We start from the raw sequence: 19,933 nt of genomic DNA, 5'->3' as shown, positions 1-19,933 counted from the left end.
TTCAGAGGAAATGCAGCTAACTTTCCACTGAGGTTCTTTCTTACATAGGAAGGCACAGGGTTGTCTCTGCTGGCCTTCTCTCCAGGCCTCTGGGTTCTGACAACTTTCCCCGGGGTGATTCCTTTCTGTACCTCCAAAGGCCTGGACTGAGCTGCGAGTCCTAAGATGAGGTATCCTGAGCTGCTTGGGCTGTGCTACATTGAGCTCTCTCATTTAAGCACCAGCCAATTAATCACAGGTCATTTATTGCAGCAGGCACGCCTCCTAGCCGACTGCAGATGTAAATCAGCAACAGATGAGGTTCATGTACCATTGGCTCATGTCCACAGCAACAGAACTAGGTACCTTCACCTGGACAAGTTGACAACTGAATCTAACTACCACAATAGTTCTTTCAATGTGTTGTTAGATTTGATTTGCTAGTATTTTGCTGAGTATTTCTGCATCTGTGTTCATTAGGGAGATTGGCCTGTAGTTTTCTTTTCTTACAGCATCTTTACCCGAGTTTGATATTAAAGTGATGTTAGCTTCATAAAATGAGTTAGGTAATCCTTTTTCCTCAGTTTGTTTTGAAGAATTTGAGTAGGATTGATGTTCATTCTTTTTGGATTGTTTGATAAAATTCCTCTGTTGAGTCATCAGACCCTGGGATTTCTTTGCTTGTGATTAGTTTGTTGAGGCTTTCTGTTTCTTCCGGAGTCTGTGTAGCTTGGGGTTTGTGTGTTTCCAGGAATTTGTCCATTTCATCTCAGTTGTCTAGTTTGTTGGCATATAGTTGTTCATGTTTTACAATTTTTTTACTTCTCAATGATGTGTGGTAATGATCCCCTCTCATTTCTGATTTTATTTGAATCTTCACTTTTTTTCTTTGCCTTGCTAGTAGTCCATCGATTTCCCCCCACCCCCACCCCACTCCTTGGCATGTTCAGGCTCTAGGAATCAAACCTGGGTCTCCAGCAGGGCAGGCTAGAATTCTGCCACTGAGCCGCCATTGTACCACCCTCCATCGATTTTTTGATTTCCTAGAGAACCAACTTTTGGTTTTACTGATTCTTTCTGTTCTTCTTCATTCGTTCAATTTGCATAAGAGTAGCCTCCAGAATAGCCTTTCAACTCTATTTGATTTCTCTTGGCCACTGATGACTTGTTTAATTTATTACACTTCTTTTTCCCATTTTGGTCTGGAATACATAGTTGATCCTACGTGCCCAGGCCAGATTCATCACTGGGAGTCTTGCCCCAGATTGTCAGGGAAACTTTCAGCCCTGAATATTATGTCCCCCATAGGGGGGAGGATAATAATTTTATTTGCAGAGTTGTGCTTAGAGAGAGGCCACATCTGAATAACAAAAGAGATTTTCTGGAAGCAACTCTTAAGCCTTGTTATGGGTAGTCTTAGCTTCTCCCCTACAGAAATAAGTTTCATAAGGGCAAGCCTGAAAATCAAGGAGTTGGCCTATTTTCTTGGGAGTCTCTAATGGTTGAGAAGGCACCCAGTGTTTCCTAGACAGGAAAGTTTAATAGTTCCATATAAATATGTTTTTTTAATAGTTCCATATAAATATGTTTTTCTTCAAACCTGCAAGGTACTCTGCTAATGCTTTTTAATAATCAGTCCACCATAGCCTGACATGTATCTGGGTATTACATGAAGCTATATAGAATTTCAAGGCCTCATTCCTGTTCTGGATTCCATGAGTTTGGGTTGTTTAAATGAGCTATCCAGACAGGTTGATTTAGATTATGTGTTATGAAAATTTAGGTTCTAGACATAATAAACCTTTCTGCTTTGGTCTTAAACAGTAAGTAAAGGTCTGGCGTACAAACACAATCATCTTTTACCCTGTATTCTAATTTATCTTTGACCCAACCAGATTGGCTTCATTTTAAACTCTGTCTGAGGCCTGATTTCTTTTTCAGTTACTTTAACTATTATTATGTATAGCTATGCTGACTTTCAGGGGTGCAACATTCCATTTTGGGTCTTAGGTGTCACAGAGTTATTCAGAGTTCCAGGGAAATATCAGTTGATACACACATAGTTCGGTGTCTCAGAATCTAGAAATACATGTAGAACTTCAGACTAAGTGTGGCTCCTATTAGGGTTTACAGTCTGAGGCTACAATTTTCCTTTAAGTATTTTCTGAAAGAGAACTTTGCATCTGCCTTATTTTACACTACACATTTGTCCTCAAGATTTACTCAGTTTGTTTCATGCTTCTCAATGTTCTTCCTTTTTGTAGCCACCCCATATTCTGTCATTAAATGTATCACAGTTTGCCATTCTGCTTCTCAGTCATTGTACCCTTTGGCCACTTCCATCTGTTGGGCATCACAGATAATGTCTATAATAAGCAAATTGTGTCTTACACTATCCTCACTTGATTGTACAGTCAGCAGCCCTCTCAATTTTACATAGTTTTCATTGGTTAATAGCGACAGAACTGACAAACACAGGTCGCCATGTATCTAATCAAAACTAACCTTATCACTTGTCCCTTCCCCCCAATTAGTTGCCTCTGGTAGTGCTGTTGGACTGTTGATGTCTTCCTGTTAACTGGTGGCCATAGCATGCATTTTTAGTTTTTCCCCTATATCCCTCTATTATTGACTCTTTCTCCAATATTGAACCTTTGAAATATTCATGTGATAACTTATTTATAATTGTAAATTTAATCAGTTATGATACATGGCACCATATATCCCTTTTCAGTCATATTCACCTTCAGTATGGTAATGTTACTTACAACCTCACTTATTAGTTACCATCACTTCTGTTCCCTTGCATTTAGCTTCATCTCACTGGGTCACCTTTCCCCCATCTCTAGCTCTTGTGCACTTCTAAGTCTGCTATATTCTACAGTGGAACCTCTAAAGTTACCTTTATCAGAGTCATAATAGCAGTATCTATACTTTTGTGTCTGGCTTGTTTTACTCAGCATTGTCTTCTCAAAGTTCATCCATGGTATCATGCTTTTGGGACCTCATTTCATCTTACTGCTGCATAATATTCCATCGAACGTATATACCACATTTTGTTTATCCACTGGAATTATTTCCATCTTTTGACAGTTGTGAATAGTGCTGCTGTGAACTTCGATGTGCAAATGTCTGTTTACGCCTGTGTTTTCAGTTCTTCTGAGCATATAGCGAATATTGCTGTTGTCAGGTTGTAGAGCAAAATTTAGTTTTCTGAGGAATTGCCTAACTTTTTTTCATGGTAGTTGCCCCGTTGTACATTCCTGCCAACAGTGAATAAGTGTTCCAGTTTCTCTACATCCTCTCCAACATTTCTAGCTTTCTGTTTGTTATAAGAATAGCAGCCATTCTTGTAGTGTGAGGTAGTATCTCTTTGTCTTTTTGGTTTGCATTTCCCTTACAGCTAGTGAAAATGAGCATCTCTTCCAACTTCATTCTATTATGATCTGAGAAACTGTTTTGTATGGTTTCAATATTTTTAAATTTATTGGTACTTGCTTTGTGACCCAGCATATGGTGTATCCTGCTGTTGTGAAGTGTAATGTTCTGTAAATGTCTATTAAGTATAGTTAATGTATTGTAGTAATCAAATTCTTGTTTCTTTAGTGATCCTCTGTTTAGATGGCCTATCCATTGATGAGAGCAGGGAGTTTAAGTGTTCAGATATTATAGTAGAGGTGTCTATTTGTCCTTTCAGTGTCGTCATGTACTTTGGAGTGCTCATATACTTTGCCTTTTGTACTTTGGAGTGCTCTGGCTCAGTTCTTAAATATTTATAATTGCTATGTCTTCTTGTTGAATTGTTCCTCTTATTAATACATACTGTGTTTCTTTGTCTCTTTTAATTGTTTAACATTGGAAGTCTAATTTGTAAAATACTAGTATAGCTATTTCTGCTCTTTGCTGATTGTTGTTTGCGTGAAATATCTTTTCCCAACCTTTCACTTTCCACCTGTCTTTATCATTGGGTCTAAGATGTGTCTCCTCTAGACAGCATATAGATGGGTCCTGTTTTTTTTTAATCTATTCTGCCAGTCTGTGTCTTTTGATTGGGGTGTTTACTCCATTAACATTTAGTGTTATTACTGTATAGGTAGTACTTTCTTCTGCCATTTTGCCTTTTGGATTTTATGTATCATACCTAATTTTTCTTCTTTTTACCTTTACCGATAGTTTCCTTTTCTACACTCTTCTCCACACCTCTCTCTCCTGTCTTTTTCCTGTCTGTCTCTAGTGCACCCTTTAATATTTCTTGCAGAGCCTGTCTCTTGGTCAGAGATTCTCTCTATGATTTTTTGGTCTGAAAATGTTTTAATTTCTCCCTGATTTTAGAAGGACACCTTTGCTGGGTTTGAAATTCTTGGTTTGCAGTTTTTCTCTTTTAGTAATTTAAATATATCATCCTACTGTCTTCTCATCTCCATGGTTTCCATTGAGAAATCTATGCATAGTCTTATTGGGCTATTTATGTGATAGATTGCTTTTCTCTTCTGCTTTCAAGATTTGCTCTTTCTCTTTGACATCTGACATTCTGATTAGTAAGTATCTTGGAGTACATCATTTCTGTTTGAGGTATGCTGTCTTCTTGGATCTGTAATTTTAGTCTTTCATAAGAGTTGGGAAATCCTTATGTGATTCTTCGGTGATAATTTCCTCCATTAGTTTTTCTCTTCCTTTTCCATTATTTTCTTTTTCTGGTCTACCCACAACACACATATTCATGCACTTCATGTTGTCATTTAATTCCCTCAGTCTCTGCTCATATTTTTCCATTCTTTTCCCTGTATTTCTTTTGCTTGTTGCATTTCAGATGTTCCATCCTCCAGTTCACTAATCCTATCTTCTGCCTCTTGAAATCTAACATTGTAGGTTTCCATTGTTTTTTTCATCTCTTCTGCTCTGCCTTTCATTCCCATAAGTTCTGTGATTTAGTTTCTCAGACTTTTGATTTCTTCTTTTTGTTCATTCCTTGCCGCCTTTATATCCTCCCTCAATTCACCTATTTGATTTTTGATGAGGTTTTCCAGATCTTTTTGAGCATTCTGAATTAATTGTTTCAACTCCTGTATGTCATTTGAATTGGTGATTTGTTCCTTTGACTGGGCTATATCTTCAATTTTAGTAGTGTGATTCATTGTTTTTGCTGGTGTCTGAGCATTTAATTACCTTAATTAGTTCATTCTGGATGTTGTTTTCACTTGTTACCTAGGATTTTCTTGCTGGGTGACATTATTGTCTACATGTTCTTTGATATTCAGTTCAGCTTATTCTGGACCACTTGCTTAGGTTTTAACGGATCAGAATTTTTAAGTTCTTGTTTTCTTGTTTCTTGCCCTGCCTGTATGGTGCGTCCCACTGCCCCCATTTCCCTGCCTTTGGTGGGTCAACTTAGGTATTATAGACCCCAGCCAGGTTTTCCCCTACCAAACTGGTCTCCTCTCAGGAGGAAAGAGTCACCTGTGCAGTTTTCCCTGAGGGTGAGACCCAGCAGGTTGAAAGACTTTCCTGTGAAGTTTCTGGACTCTGTGTTTTTCCTATCCTGCCCAGTATGTGACTCTTTCTGCCTGTGGGTCACACCAGCATAAGGTGATACGGTACCTTTAACTTCAGCAGACTTTCCCTACTGGGGGTGTGGTGGAGACAGAGAAGAGGTTGTGGGCTGGCTTTAATCCTTCAATTTTTCAGACCCTGGGGTCTGAATTCTTTGAGGGAGGAAATCCTCCTGAGCTGGGCCCCACCCCTCTCCTGGGGATAGCACAGGCTCCAGACAGGCTCTCAGACAAGCTCGTTTCTGCCTATGCCTGGGGCAGTTGGAACCTGAGAAGTCCTGCCGCTGTATCCAGTGGAAGTCAAACTATAGGAACACAGCCACAAAAAAGAAAGAAAAAAAGTCCTTCTCAGAGCAGGCCCCCCCACCCCACCCCCCGTTCCTCGGGTTTGCCCATGAAGAGCATAAGTTGGTATGTTGCTTTGTTGCTTTGTGTACCTTCAGATCCTGTGTGCCCCCTCCTTTCCTTCACTGCCCAGACCCTTTCAAGTATTATGTCCTATCTGATCCAAAAAACCTGTTTCTTTTTTTTCCTTTTTCTGTCAGCCCTGCCCCCTTGGCATTGGGGCAAAAATCACTAACCTCCACTTTGACTCAAGGTTCAGCTGAGCTGGGGGCCTATTTTTAATAGTCATAATTTGTGAATACTCACAATAATGTACTACCATCACTACCATCCATTTTCAAACCTTTACTATCAGCTGAAATAGAAAATCTGTACAAATGAAACATGAACTCTCCCTTTTTAACCCCAGTCTATATTCTGGTAACCTATATTCTAGATTCTAACTCTGTGAATTTGCTTATTATAATTAGTTCATAACAGTGAAATCATACAATATATCTATGTTGTCACAAGTTCAGGACTTCGTTCCTTTTTGAAGCTGAATAATATTTCATTGTGTTTATAAACCACAGTTTGTTTGGTCATTCATTGGCTCATGGATACTTGGGTTGCTTCCATCTTTTGTCAGTTGTTAATAATGCCACTATGAACATCGGTGTGCAAATGTCTGTTTGAATCCCTGCTTTCAGTTGTTCTGGGTATATATCTAGGAGCATGATTGCCAGATTATATGACTGTTGCATACTTAGCTTTCTGAGGAACTACCAAACTGCCTTCCAGAACGGGTGCACCATTTTTTATCCTTACCAGCAATGAGTGAGTGTTCATGTTTCTCAACATCCTCTCCAATACTTATAATTTTCTCTTTCTTAAATAGTGGCCATTTGAGTAGGTATGAAATGATATCTCATTGTCGTTTTTATTTGTATTTTCCCTAACAGTTAGTGATGTTGAGCATCTTTTCATCTGTTTTTTAGCCACTTGTATTTATTTCCTCTTTGGAGAAATGTCTATTCAAGTCTGTTGTCGATTTTCAGATTGGTTTGTATGTTTTTTTATCGTTGAATTGTATGATTTCTTTATATGTTGTGTCGTTAACATCTTATCAGATGCATGGTTTCCAATTTTCTCCCATTGAGTAGGTTGTCTTTTCACTTTGTTGACAAAGTCCTTTGATGCACAAAATTTTTAAATTTTGAGGAGGTCCCATTTGTTTATTTTTTTCTTTTGTTAATTGTGCTTTGGGTGTAAAGTCTAAGAAACTATTGCCTAACACAAAATTCTGAAGATGCTACCCTGTATTTTCTTCAGAGATAGAATATATTTTCTGAATTTCTGCTCTTTTTGCCTCTTCATCTCAAATACTGTTACCACCAGTCTCCTCACTCACCAGTACTGTGAACCCTTGATTCATCCCATCCCCACTATCTCCAAATTCACATAGATGATGTATAAATGTAGGCAAACCTCAAATCCATCTGTATTAGCTAGGGTTCTCTAGAGAAACAGAATCAGCAAGAGATATCCGTAGGTATAAAATTAATAAAAGTATCTCACGTAACCGTTGCAATGTTAGGGTCCAAGGTCTGTAGGGCAGGCCTCAAGCTGGTAAGTCTGATGGAGGTCCGCAAAGAACTCTCAGGAGAGGCTGGCTGGGCAGCCATGGGAATGGAAGAGTCCAAAATCCATAGGACAGGCTGGGAAGCTAGCGACTCTGATGAAGGGTCTGGTGAACTCCACATGAGAGGCTCACTGGCTGAAGCAGAAAGAATGACAGTCTCTTCTGAATCCTCCTTGAAAAGCCTTCTGGTGATTAGATTAATCGTCACTCAATGCAGAAGACACTCCCCTTAACTGATTACAAATGCAGTCAGCTGTGGATGGAGCTGACAGTCATGATTTAAGTCTGTGAAATGACCTCATAGACAGGCATGCTTGCCCAACCAGATGACTGGACACTACCACCCGGCCACGTTAACACATGAACCTGACCATGACACCATCTCATTTTTATTTTTACTACATGTCTCTCTCCCGCTGTCCATAACACTGACTCTGGTTCTTGCACTTCTTATCTCATGCCTGAATTGGTACAATAGTCACAACTATAGGCCAAGTTACAAGTTTATAGTCTTGTAACTCTCATTTTTCCTTTTGGAATTATTTTTACTGTCCTCAGCCTATGACTTTTATAATCTGACCTTATTTTTCCCTTTCCAGGTTTATCATTTCTAGCCTCCAGGTGGCACCAAACTTCTAGTTCCTTTGTATTTGTGGTTCTTCACGCCTGTGTCCTTGCCCAAGTTTAATCGAGGACTAGCCATTTTCTTTACTTTTTTGTAAACATATAATACACTCTCCTGTTGAATGTATTATGGGCTGAAACAAGTATATTCTAAGTTTTGCAGTGTTTCTTATTAAAGTATTCTGTTTGACATGTTTTGAAATTTCTTTCAAGCTTTGAAGGAGATGGGTTCTTTTATTTGGCTAGAATAAACTGAGTTTGATACATGACCATTGTGTGTTGGAGAAATTAGAGATTCCTTTAAGTTAGTTGATTAGTTTGAAGCAGAGCCAAGATCTGCTTTGGTCTCCATTGAAATACAAGTATCTGCTTAAAAAAAAATCTTCTAAAAAATGCATTGGAATTTTCATCTTATTGCCACATCATTTCTGAGATTACCAGGCAAGATTATAAGAACTTTTTGTATAAGTAGCAATTTAGGTAATAAACTGAGCAGTATACAACTGTAATTCATGCCTATTTAACAGCCCTGATTCTGTAATGACTTATTTACAGAACAATGGCCTGTACCTTGTCTAACCACCTTTCTTGGAAATGTATTAATTCTAGAAGGAAATATGTTTTACTGACCCATTACTGGATTATTTAAAGTATTCTAAGTGAAGAATCCATGTTAGATGTAACACTTTATAGGTATATTTGTTTGTTTGTTTTTAGCATCAAGCATTGCACGAGTCTCTCAAATAATGTAGATCATCTCTTGCTGAATTTAACACTGTCTGATATCATGGTCTCCCTGGCAAATGCCTCAACTTTGCAGAAGGATTCCAATTGGATAGAAATGATAAGGAAATTTGTGACAGAGACACTTGAAGATGGCTTTAAGCTTAATAGTAAGCAGCTGAACCGATTGCTTGGGGTGTCCTGGAGGTTAATGCAGATACAGCCAGACATAGGTAAGTGCTGCTGCTTTGCCCTTATTTGAAAACTGTTCTTGTGAATGCTGTTTTGGGTCTAGTTTTGAAATGATGACTTTTTAGGCACTCCACGTAATCACATTAATTTTACATTCAAGGTAAAAAGATAGAGCTAGTCTAATCATTTACCAAGGTTTCTGTATTAGAGGCAGTGCCATTGAGACTAGTAGTGAAGAAACACCCTTTTTTGTTTGAGTTTGATTAGAAATTGAGAGCTTTTTTCCTTCAACAAGTGTAGACTGGATCATGCCTCTTCTCTTCTTTCTTACAGCTTAAAATTATGTTACATCAAGTCAGTTTATAGTGTGTCTCACTAATTCTTTCTATACTAGTTTAACTTAATTCTAAAACAAAGCTTTCCTTTATTTGATTGCCATCTAGTACACCTTTCTAATATCTTGGTTTTTGTCATCTCTACTTAGCTTTGTTGCTCCTTTGGAAAAATTCTTCTGTCTTTTGACTGGTTGGACTTTTGTATTTGTGAGTCAGGCCGTTGCTATAGGATTTTGATTGTAGTTGTCATTTATGACTAAGATCTGTTCTGCCATAGATACAAGATAATGTACTTCTTGCTTTTAGAAAAATTAGGGGGTTGCTGAATGCATATTTGATTCATACTAAAGAATTGTTTTTCCTCTGATTTTAGAGGTTACAGAGACTCTCATCAAGGCAGTTTATACATTGTATCAGCAGAGGGGTCTTCTCCTTCCAGTTCGGACTTTGTTACTGAAGTTTTTCAGTAAAGTCTATCAGAAAGAAGAACTGACATCTTACAGACTCAGGTAAAGTTTCATTTGTTATTTTTCTTTTCTTTTTCTCTTGTTGAGTGACTTTGTAGTCTATTTAAATTTTTGAAAAAAATGATTTTGAAATAATTTCAGACTTACAGTACAGTTGCAAAAATAATACAGAAACCAATCAGAGACCTCCACCATACCTTTCACCCACATCCAGTAACTTTGAACATTTTGCCACATTTGCCACACCATTCTATCCATCCATACATCCCCCTGGCTATTTACCTAACTTGCTATATCTATCTTTTTTTTTAATATTTGAGAGTAGGTTGTATATACTGTGTTCCTTAAATACTTACTACTTCCATGTACATTTCCTGAGAACAGAGATATTCGCATATGCCAACCATCTTAAGTAAGGTTATCAAATTCAAGCAATTTCACATTGATATAACACTTAGTCTATAGCCAGTCATTTTGAAACTATTCTCATCCATAATTACTTCCATTTCCATTCCAGGATCATGGGTTGCACTTATTGCCTCTTCATTTGCTCTTTTTTTGTTTCATTTTAGTGATGGAAACCTATGTACAACTTAAAATTTCCCATCTCAGCCACTCCCAGTCGTATCATTTAGTGAGATTAAGCACACTCAGTGTTGTGGTCCCTTCACTGCCATCCATTACCAGAATCTTCCCATCACTCCGGACAATAACCCTACACCCAATGTGCACTAATTCCCCTGCCCCCCCACCTAGTAATCTGTATTATACTTTTCTACCTCTATAAATTTTAATATTCTTATTTCATGAGATCATACAATATTTCGTTTTTTGTGTTTGAATTATTTCACACAACATGATGTCTTTAAGTTCATTCATATTGTAGCATCTGTCAGAACTGCACTCTTTTCTCATGTGCTTATTGGCCATTTGTTTATCTTCTTCAGAGAAATGTCTTTCAGATCCTTGCCTCATTTTAAATTTGGGTTGTTTGTCTTGTTGAGTTCTTTATGTATTCAGAATGTTAAACTCTGATACTATCAGATAAGTGGTTTTCAAATATTTTCTCCCATTCTGTTGCTTGTCTTTTTACCTTCTTGATAATGTCCTTGCACAAAAGTTTCTAATTTTGATGAAGTCCGTTTTACCTGTTTTTTCTTTCATTGCTCATACTTTTGGTGTAAGGTCTAAGAATCTACTGTTTAATACAAGGTCTTGCAATTATTTTCTTATGTTTTCTTCTAAAGAAATTTATAGTTTTAGCTCTTACGTTTAGATGGCTGATCCATTTTTTGTTAATCATTGTATGATGTGGGGTAGGAGTCCACTTCCATTCTTTTGCATGTGAGTATCCAGTTTTCCCAGCATCATTTGTTGAAGAGATTATTCTTTCCCCATTGAGTGGACTTGATTCCTTGGTCAAAAATCCATTGCCCATAGATGTGTGGATCACTAGCCCTTTGTTACATATTAGGGAATACGAGATAAGATTGAGTATAATAGAAGATGAGAAGGTTTCTGGCTGAATTTGGTCCTGTCAGCTATTCAACATAAACAGTGAATTAAGGAATTAATTCTTGGGTATATGAGTTTGAGGTTTATTTTGAACAGCCAGAAGAGATGTTTTGGTGAAAAGTGTAGATTTGGGATACCTTAGCATATGTAGGTAGTTTTTGATAGGTATTTGAATCTTTACTGTGAGCCAGGTACTTTTCATAATTTATCTCAATAATTCTTTTAACATACTGTTAATGTATGTTAAGAGAATCTTATATCTAAGGTACTGTAAGGTTGATACTAGTATTTGAATTTTACAGAAGGAAACTGGAGTTTGAGTTAAATAAGTTACCTAAGTGTTATGCAGCTAATAGGTGGCAGAGCTGGGACTTGAGTTCAGGTGTCTCTGAACTCAAGAGACACCTGAGTGTCTAAGTGCTCCAGGGACAGCAGAAGTGATGACTTTCACTGGACACAGGAGACATTAGAGCTTTAGCAAGTATCTGAAAGAACTAAAATAATACAAGGTGAAGCTATTTAGCATAGGCCAACCTCTACTCCAGTAATATCAGTATCAAGGTGTTAATATGTATAACAATGTTCATAAAGATGAATAGTTCACAGAGAGTTATATAGTGTTCCTGTCCTTTAAGACAATAATATAATTTACATAGTGCCTCAGGGTACATGAAATTTTTAGATTAGTGGGTAAAACCTTGGAAAATATGTGTAAATAAGTTCATGACTTTTGATGCTGCTGCTGAAAAATGATACTGGCGTCTTGTAGGCTCTCAAATGCTTAAGTAAATAAAGATGGCATTATTGGTAGATAATAAGCCACTTTGGGATATATTTAAGTTCAAGAACTTTTGGTTTAAATTTATTTCCCTTGTCTTTGAAAAGAAATACTTTACTTTGTTCTTCTTTGGCATTTCTTAGACATCGTAGTAAAGTGTTATCCCGTTGGCTGGCTGGTTTACCATTGCAACTTGCTCATCTTGGCTCCCGAAACCCTGAGCTCTCAACACAGCTTATTGATATCATTCATACTGCTGCTGCTCGAGCAAATAGAGAATTACTAAAAAGTTTACAAGCTACTGCGCTCCGAATCTACGGTAAGAATTTGGTTGTGCAACGGTTTAGGTAGTCATTGATCTACTCAGATTTAGCAGTTTCTAAGGGGACCTCTTTTAGAGTTTCTTTTCTCTTAGTCGGAATCACTTATACCATGGTTAAATTGCCAAAGCAAAACAAAACATGAAACAGTGAATTCATTTTCAACTGACAGTACTTATTAGAATAGAACACTGTTAATAGAGGATTAATGGCTGGAGATGCTTATTGAATGCTTTAAATTGTCTTTTAAACTACTTGCTATTCACAAATTCAAAGTTGATCAGGTACTTAAATTCCTTTAAAGTTTTTGTGGCAAGTCAATATCGTTATTGTTTAATCATAATGAGTATCTAGTATGTTTTCCATATATTAATACTTCTTTATTCATTCCTGGAACTGACTTAATATTTAAGCAAAAACATCAGTAAAAGCATACTAGGTTTTGTGTGTCTATATCTGTATCTATATTTCATTAATATGTAATTCCTATTTAATAAAATTCACCCTATTTAAAAATGTAGAATTAAATAGCTTTTAATATATTCAAAAGGTTGTGTAGCCATCATTTCATAAAATTCATCACCCTGAAAACAAAATCGTACAATTACCATTAGCATTCCCCATAGATTTGCCTGTTGTGGACATTTCATATAAATGGATTCATGTAATATGTGGCATTTTGTAATTGATACTTTGATACTTTCACTTAGAATAATGTTTCCAAGGTTTTTTCATATTGTAGTATATGTCAATACTTCATTCCTTTTTATGGCTGAGTAGTATGCTGATTAGTATTCCATACTATAAATACTATACCGCTTATGTTTATCCATTTATCAGTTGATGGAGATTTGCATTGTTTCCACTTTTTTTGTGTCGTATTTTAAGGTTTGTAGTTTTCAAATATGGGATATGTATATAGGTAAATATATATACACACATTTGTGTAGTATACTTGTGTACGTATGTGTGTACAGATGCATATATATAATACAGGCCTTTTTCTTTAAATTGGATTAATGTTATACTTACCATTGATTAGCAAAATTGATTACTGTTTATTGTGCTTTGTGTCCAATACCCCTGCACTTCCATCCAAAGTTTTTGTTTCAGACAAGGCACTTAAGTAATATGGAACTATTACAGCGTTAAATAAATTATTAAATAAATGCATTCAATGTTTTACTTCAGAAAATAGCTTAAGAAACCATACATATGTGCTTTATGTTAAAATTTTTCCATAAATAGATAAAATTTGAATTCAGCATAATATGCCAGTCTGTACAATCCAGTGAGATCACTACTTAATCTGCTTTATCAGTTTGCTCTCTAGTTTGTTTATCTTTTGTAGTTGAATTTACTATGTCTGCCTCTCCCTCTAGATCCACAAGAAGGCCCTGTGGTGGTTCTCTCAGCAGATTGTCAGCAACGTTTGGTTCAACTTGTGTATTTTCTACACAGTCTACCTGCTGATTTGCTTTCTCGCTTAAGTCGTTGCTGCATTATGGGAAGACTTAGTTCAAGTTTAGCCGCCATGCTTATTGCGATACTGCACATGAGGTAGCGTGCTCAGTGAGCTGTATTTTAAATGTACAGTCTTTTTCCCTACTGCATTTCCTGGTAATTTGTGACATAGAAAAAAGGCTTTTAATGTCACTGCTATTTATTCTTAATGCAAGAATGACAACTATGTTGATATAGTTGCTAAATAGATCAAGTTCACTAGTGTAAGATTGCCAAGTTATGTTTTTAATGACTTGAATAGAGCAATTGAAATAAGGGTTGAAATTGAACCATCAAAAGCATGTCGAAAGAATTCACTGACAATTGAGAGTACTGCATTTAAAACCTTTGGTGTTATGGAATTCAGTATAGACTTTCCTTTCAGTAAGTTGAGAATTTAATGTGCTGGTGATTTATTTCAGCTCTCCTGTCCTCCTGTCCTGCTGCTGCCGCCTCGTCCTGTCTGCTGGCTTCTCCATGGGAGGGGGAGGAAGGCAGGCACCACCCCCACTCTGGCTCCCACCCTTGCCAGCAGACCAACAGTGGGGTGGGCGAGGGTCTGCTCGGTTATATGGGGGGAAGTGCTGGAGGAAACTAGCAGCAGCAGGCATAGCTGCTTGCCAGTCCCCTCTGCCCTCTGGGCCGGGGCAGGAAGGCTGGCTGTCAGCTCTTATGTCCCAGCAGGCCTCCCCGTGCTGACTGCTTTTGCCCTTCAGACTTCTGGTGGCCTGGAAGTGACCAGAGGGGCTCGCTCTCCAAGGACCCAACTGGGCCTTTCCCTTCCCCTCACGCTGCACACACATAGCAGTGGATTTTTATGTTCAGAATTTTCTTTTTCTGAATTTTCTTAGCTATTCTTTGTTTTTCCATGTGATTCTTCACATCAGTTTGTCTAGTACCAGGAAAAAAGTCCATTCAGGTATTATTAGGATAAACTAACTTTATCTTAGGAAATAAGTGACATCTTTATCATGTTGAGTTTCACATTTCCTTTGAATGCTTTTTTTTTTTTTTTTAGGTGCAGGGTCTGGGAATCAAACCCGGGTCTCCTGCATGGAAGGCCAGCATTCTACCGATGAACCACCCATGCACCCTGTTCAAATTTCCTTTGAATTCTTCTGCGACTTTTTTTAATGCAAGTTTATTGATATATATTTACATATCATGGAAACCATCTGACGTATATAATCACTGGTTCACAGTATCATCACATAGTTGTGCCTAAAGCCCCCTGTTCAAAATTAGAACATTTTTGTTGTCCCAGAAAAACAATGAAAATAAGTCCTTTTACCATAAACCGTCTCTTTGTAGTAACAATTTCTGTCTTAACTTCTGTTTTTGTGATATTAATATAGTCACTCTAGCTCTCTCTGGTTACTGTTTGCACATGTATCTTTTTTTTTTTTTCCTTTTACTTAGTCTTTGTGTCGTTGAATCTAAAGTGTATCTATTGTAGGTGGTGTATGATTGGATAATTTTTAATCCATTCTTCTGGTCTTGGCATTTAATTGGAGTGTTTACTTCATTTACATTTAATGCAATTACTGATAACGATAGGGTTTACACCTTCTATTTTGCTGTTTGTTTTCTGTGTGTCTTCTATCTTTTTTATTTCTCTGTTCTTCTGTTACTGCTTCCATTTGTGTTAAATGCATATTTCCTAGTGTACCATTTAAATTCTTTTGTCATTTCTTTTTACTAGGTACTGCTGAGTTATTTTCTTAGTAGTTGATTAATGGGATTACAATTAACAGCTGAACTTCTGAAGCCCTGGGCATGTTCACAACCCTGTGTGTGTGGCTTATTCATGTGCCTGATCTTCCAGATTCCCAGATATGTATTGAAGTTTGCAAAACCCCAATGGAAGACTTATTTAAGATTTTTCTCAGCTGTTGTCTACCACCTCAGATAGACATGAAATTAGACTATTGTCTGTAATTGGTTCCAGCACACAACCAGTTTGTTTTCGGGTTTTCTGGTTCTTTCTGCTGCCTGTTCAAATCTGTTGAATCAATGAATTTTTCATTTTAGTTGTTACTTTTTTCAACTTCTTGGGGAAAAGTCTTTTTTGGGTGTAAAAGGCTCTCAATGCTGGGGCTAGGTCAAATGTAAACAGCTTTGCAAATGGGCTTTCCAGGAATCCAGCAGACAGGTCAAATTATGACATTTCTTTGGGAATGAAGCATTGAAACCGCTTCATACTTCCTCCACTGGCTGCTAGCCTGCTGGTTTTCATCATGAAAGCAAGCTGTTTTTTCCCAAGTCTCCTGAAGATCCAGGGCAGGGTTGGAACTAAGGCTACTTAAGCTGATGCAAAGCTCTCTGTTCCTACCAAGTTTCAGGTTGTTTTCCTTGAATAAATGCACGCTGGATGCTGAAAGCCTTTGGTTAATTTCTAGAGTTCTGAAAGAGTTGATTCTGACAATTTTTGCCGGTTTTCTCATTGCATTTATTGAGGAGAGAATTTTCAGAAGTTCTTACTCTGCCATTTTTGCTGATGCCATTATACTTTTTTAAAAAACTTGTTTGTTATATAATATAACATATATACAAAACAAAAGGAAAAAAATAGTTTTCAAGACACTTTTCAACAAGTAGTTACAGGACCGATCTCAGAGTTTGTCATGGACTACCACATGATCCTCTCAGATTTTTCTGTCTAGCTGCTCTTGAATATAGGAGGCTAGAAGGAATAGTTTTTTTATTCAACTTTTTTTGTGTGTGAAAAATACATACAAAACAGTAATAAATTTCAAAACGAAATAGCAATAAATTTCAAAGCACAGCACCACAGTTGTAGAACATATTTCAGAGTTTGACATGGGTTACAATTCCATAATTTTAGGTTTTTACTTCTAGCTGCTCCTAGATACTGGAGACTAAAAGAGATATTAATTTAATGATTCAGCAATCATATTCATTTCTTAAATCCTTCTTCTCTGTATAATTCCACCATTACCTTTGATCTTTCTCTCCCTCTCTTTAGGGGAGTTTGGGCTATGGCCTTTCTAATTTTTTTCATGTTGGAAGCATCTGTCACTAATATGGGGTAGGGAGATGGAACTTTCTGATGTTCTGGGGAGGTTGGGCCCTCTAGGTTTCGGGACTCATCTGGACCAGGGACCCATCTGGAGGTTGTAGGTTTCTGGGAAGTTACTCTAGTACATGGAACCCTTGTGGAATCTTATATATTGCCCTAGGTGTGCTTTAGGATTGGCTGGAATGGTCCTATTTGGGGGTTTGGCAAGTTATGATAGTAGCAATGTCTAACTGAAGCTTGTATAAGAGCAACCTCCAGAGTAGCCTCTTGACTCTGTTTGAACACTGTCAGCGACTGATACCTTGTTACACTTCTTTTCCCCTTTTGGTCAGGATGGCTTGTTGATAACATAGTTTCAGGGCCAGGCTCATCCCTGGTAGTCATCTCCCATGCCACCAGGGAGACTTTCACCCCTGGATGTCATGTCCCACATAGTGGGGAGGGCAATGATTTCACTTGCAGAGTTGGGCTTAGAGAGAGTGAGACCCCATCTGAGTAACAAAAGAGGTCCTCCAGAAGTAACACTTAGGCATACCTTTAGGCTAATATTTCTTCTCCACTACCTACATTAGCTTCATGAGACTAAACCTCAAGATCAAGGGCTTGGTCTATTGATTTGTCCCTAAAGTTTGACAGGGGATTCCCTGTTCGTAAAGTTTAATAGATCCGTATTTTCTCTCCCATACCTGAAGGGACTTGGCCAATACTTGTTGATTATCTGTTTCATATACTCTAGCATGTATCAGTCCTGTTGTATCTTATAGATGCTAGTTATTTGTAGGTGGAAAGGCCTTGTTTTAACAGCTTTCTAGTTGATTCTCTTGATTTTTCCGAAGTTGTATATTAATAGTGATAATTTTATTAACTTGCTTTCCTATTCATACTTTCTCCTCTATCTAATTAGATTGGCTGTTATCCCTGAAGACTGTGAAGTTATGGTGGTAACAGATGGCATTCGTATTATGGTTTTGATATTTTAATGAAATGCTTCCAGGGTTCTTCATTCAACATGATGCTATTTTTCAAGTTCAGTAAAGAATTAGATAATGTTAGTGAAGTATTTATCCTTTTCTGTTTTATTAAGATGACTTTTCAGCATATGTGGGTGTGATGTTACGTTTTCTACTCTTTACCTATGAAATTATTTTATATTCCTGAATTATGAAGTATTGAACTATTTTTACCCATCTGGAGAATATTCCAGTTTAAGCATGTCTTAGTGTTAATTATTTATTTTTTTGCATGGGCAGGCACCAGGAATTGAACCCGGGTTTCTGGCATGGCAGGAGAGAACTCTGTCTGCTGAGCCACTGTGGCCTGCCCTCTTAGTGTTATTTTAATGTGCTGCTGCATTCTGTTGGTGAATAAATTTGATTGAGGAATTTTCCAGTGCTGTTTAGATAAGACTGGCTTATGTTTTGTTTTTGATGTTCTATTTATTCAGCTATTATTAGTGTTCTGATACCTTCCTCACAGATTTGGAACTTTTCCTTCTTTTTTTGTTGCTCTGTGAGTTTAATTATTTTTAAATAGAGTTACTTGTACCTTTAAGATTTGTTAGACTTTTCCGGGAAACTTTTTAGTCCCAGTGTTTTGAGTGCATTATGTTCAGTGATTTGTCAATTTACATTATCCATACCTTCTGGTCTTATTCTTTATTGTTCTTTGCTTAATTGAAATAGAATTAACATAAAATTATATGCACACATATTCACTGTCTTGAGTTTTGATAATTGTATGACCCATGTGACTACCCTATAGAAATAGTGGATGGTTTTAGTATTTTATTATTTTTTAAGATTTCCATTCCCTCTTAAAATTTCCTTTCATTTGGATATTTACCTTAGTCTCAATTGTTGTATCTATCTGTGCTTTCTCTGTTTCTTTTTCCCCCAGTGAGATTAGCTAAGTTATGAACTGGATCTTTGTTTTGATTTGTTTCCTAAGTTCTTTTTTTTTTTTTTAATGCTTTCTGTTTTTATACTTTTTAATAATATTTATGTATTTCAGGATGTAAATTTTCCTTTGAGCATACTGTAGCTAGGTGTATCTGTTAGATTTTGATGTCTAGTGTTTTCAGTATTATTATTTCATAGTTACTCTATTTCAGAATTGCACAAGAAGCTTTACCATAGAGTGATGGAGAATAGAAAAAAGTGAGCAGGTGAAAGGTGAGGTGGGATGCCAAATGGTGCTTTTGTTGTTGTTTTTCGTTTTACTTTATTAGAGAACTTGTAGGTTTACAGAACAGTCATGCATAAAATATGGAATTCTCCTATATCACCCTATTATCAATAGCTTGCATTTGGTGTGGAACATCTGTTACAGTTAATAGCACATTTTTATAATTGTTCTGTTAATTATAGTCCATGTTTTAACTTCAGTTTCAAAGTTTGTTTAGTGTAATTTTATGGATTTTTTAGAAAAATGTTACTCTGTTACCATACATGCAATCTGTCACTGCCCCTTCTATCCATATTTAGGTATTTCTACAGTGCTGTTAGTTACGTTCAGTATTGTGCTATCATCGCCACCATCTGTTACCAAAATATTCTGCAGTTGATGTTTTAATCCTAATGGTAATATTTAAGAGTTTCAAAATTCCCAGGTAAAAGGGTGTTTTTGTTTTATGATTTTATTAAATATCTGTTGTGATTAGATTATGTTTGCTTTCTTATTTATGCGTTTCTATTTTTGAGGTTATCTTAGTGACCTAATAAATAGTTATCTTTTGGTGACCATTCCAGGGGCATTAAAAAAAAAAGTATACCTACTGTTTCATGGCACAGAGTTTGAGTCATAGTTATCAGATAGATCAATGATTTTAAATCCTGGCTATTATTAAATACCGAAAGAATTTTATTTACGACAAATTTGTTCTCCCAGAGATTCTTATTTAATGGTCTAGGATGGGGCCTGGGCATTTTTAGAAAGCTGCTGCA

The 19,933-nt window shown here is 36.9% G+C and overlaps 1 protein-coding gene across 5 annotated transcripts in view; it reads left to right on the top strand.

The window, feature by feature from the left end:
- The window catches only part of TEX10 (testis expressed 10), a 95,338-nt gene that overhangs the window by 22,501 nt on the left and 52,904 nt on the right, over positions 1 to 19,933 (top strand). For all 5 annotated transcript variants that reach the window (XM_077140272.1, XM_077140285.1, XM_077140281.1 and 2 more), the window contains 4 exons: positions 8,836 to 9,074; positions 9,742 to 9,877; positions 12,272 to 12,447; positions 13,831 to 14,008. In XM_077140272.1, the coding sequence (XP_076996387.1) occupies positions 8,836 to 9,074; positions 9,742 to 9,877; positions 12,272 to 12,447; positions 13,831 to 14,008 (729 nt within the window). The remainder of the gene's footprint in view (positions 1 to 8,835; positions 9,075 to 9,741; positions 9,878 to 12,271; positions 12,448 to 13,830; positions 14,009 to 19,933) is intronic.

The sequence above is a fragment of the Tamandua tetradactyla genome, chromosome 2, assembly GCF_023851605.1.
Source record: "Tamandua tetradactyla isolate mTamTet1 chromosome 2, mTamTet1.pri, whole genome shotgun sequence".
NCBI lineage: Eukaryota > Metazoa > Chordata > Mammalia > Pilosa > Myrmecophagidae > Tamandua > Tamandua tetradactyla.
The sequence above is the reverse complement of the archived record's forward strand: the minus strand, read 5'-3'. Positions and strand labels throughout refer to the sequence as shown.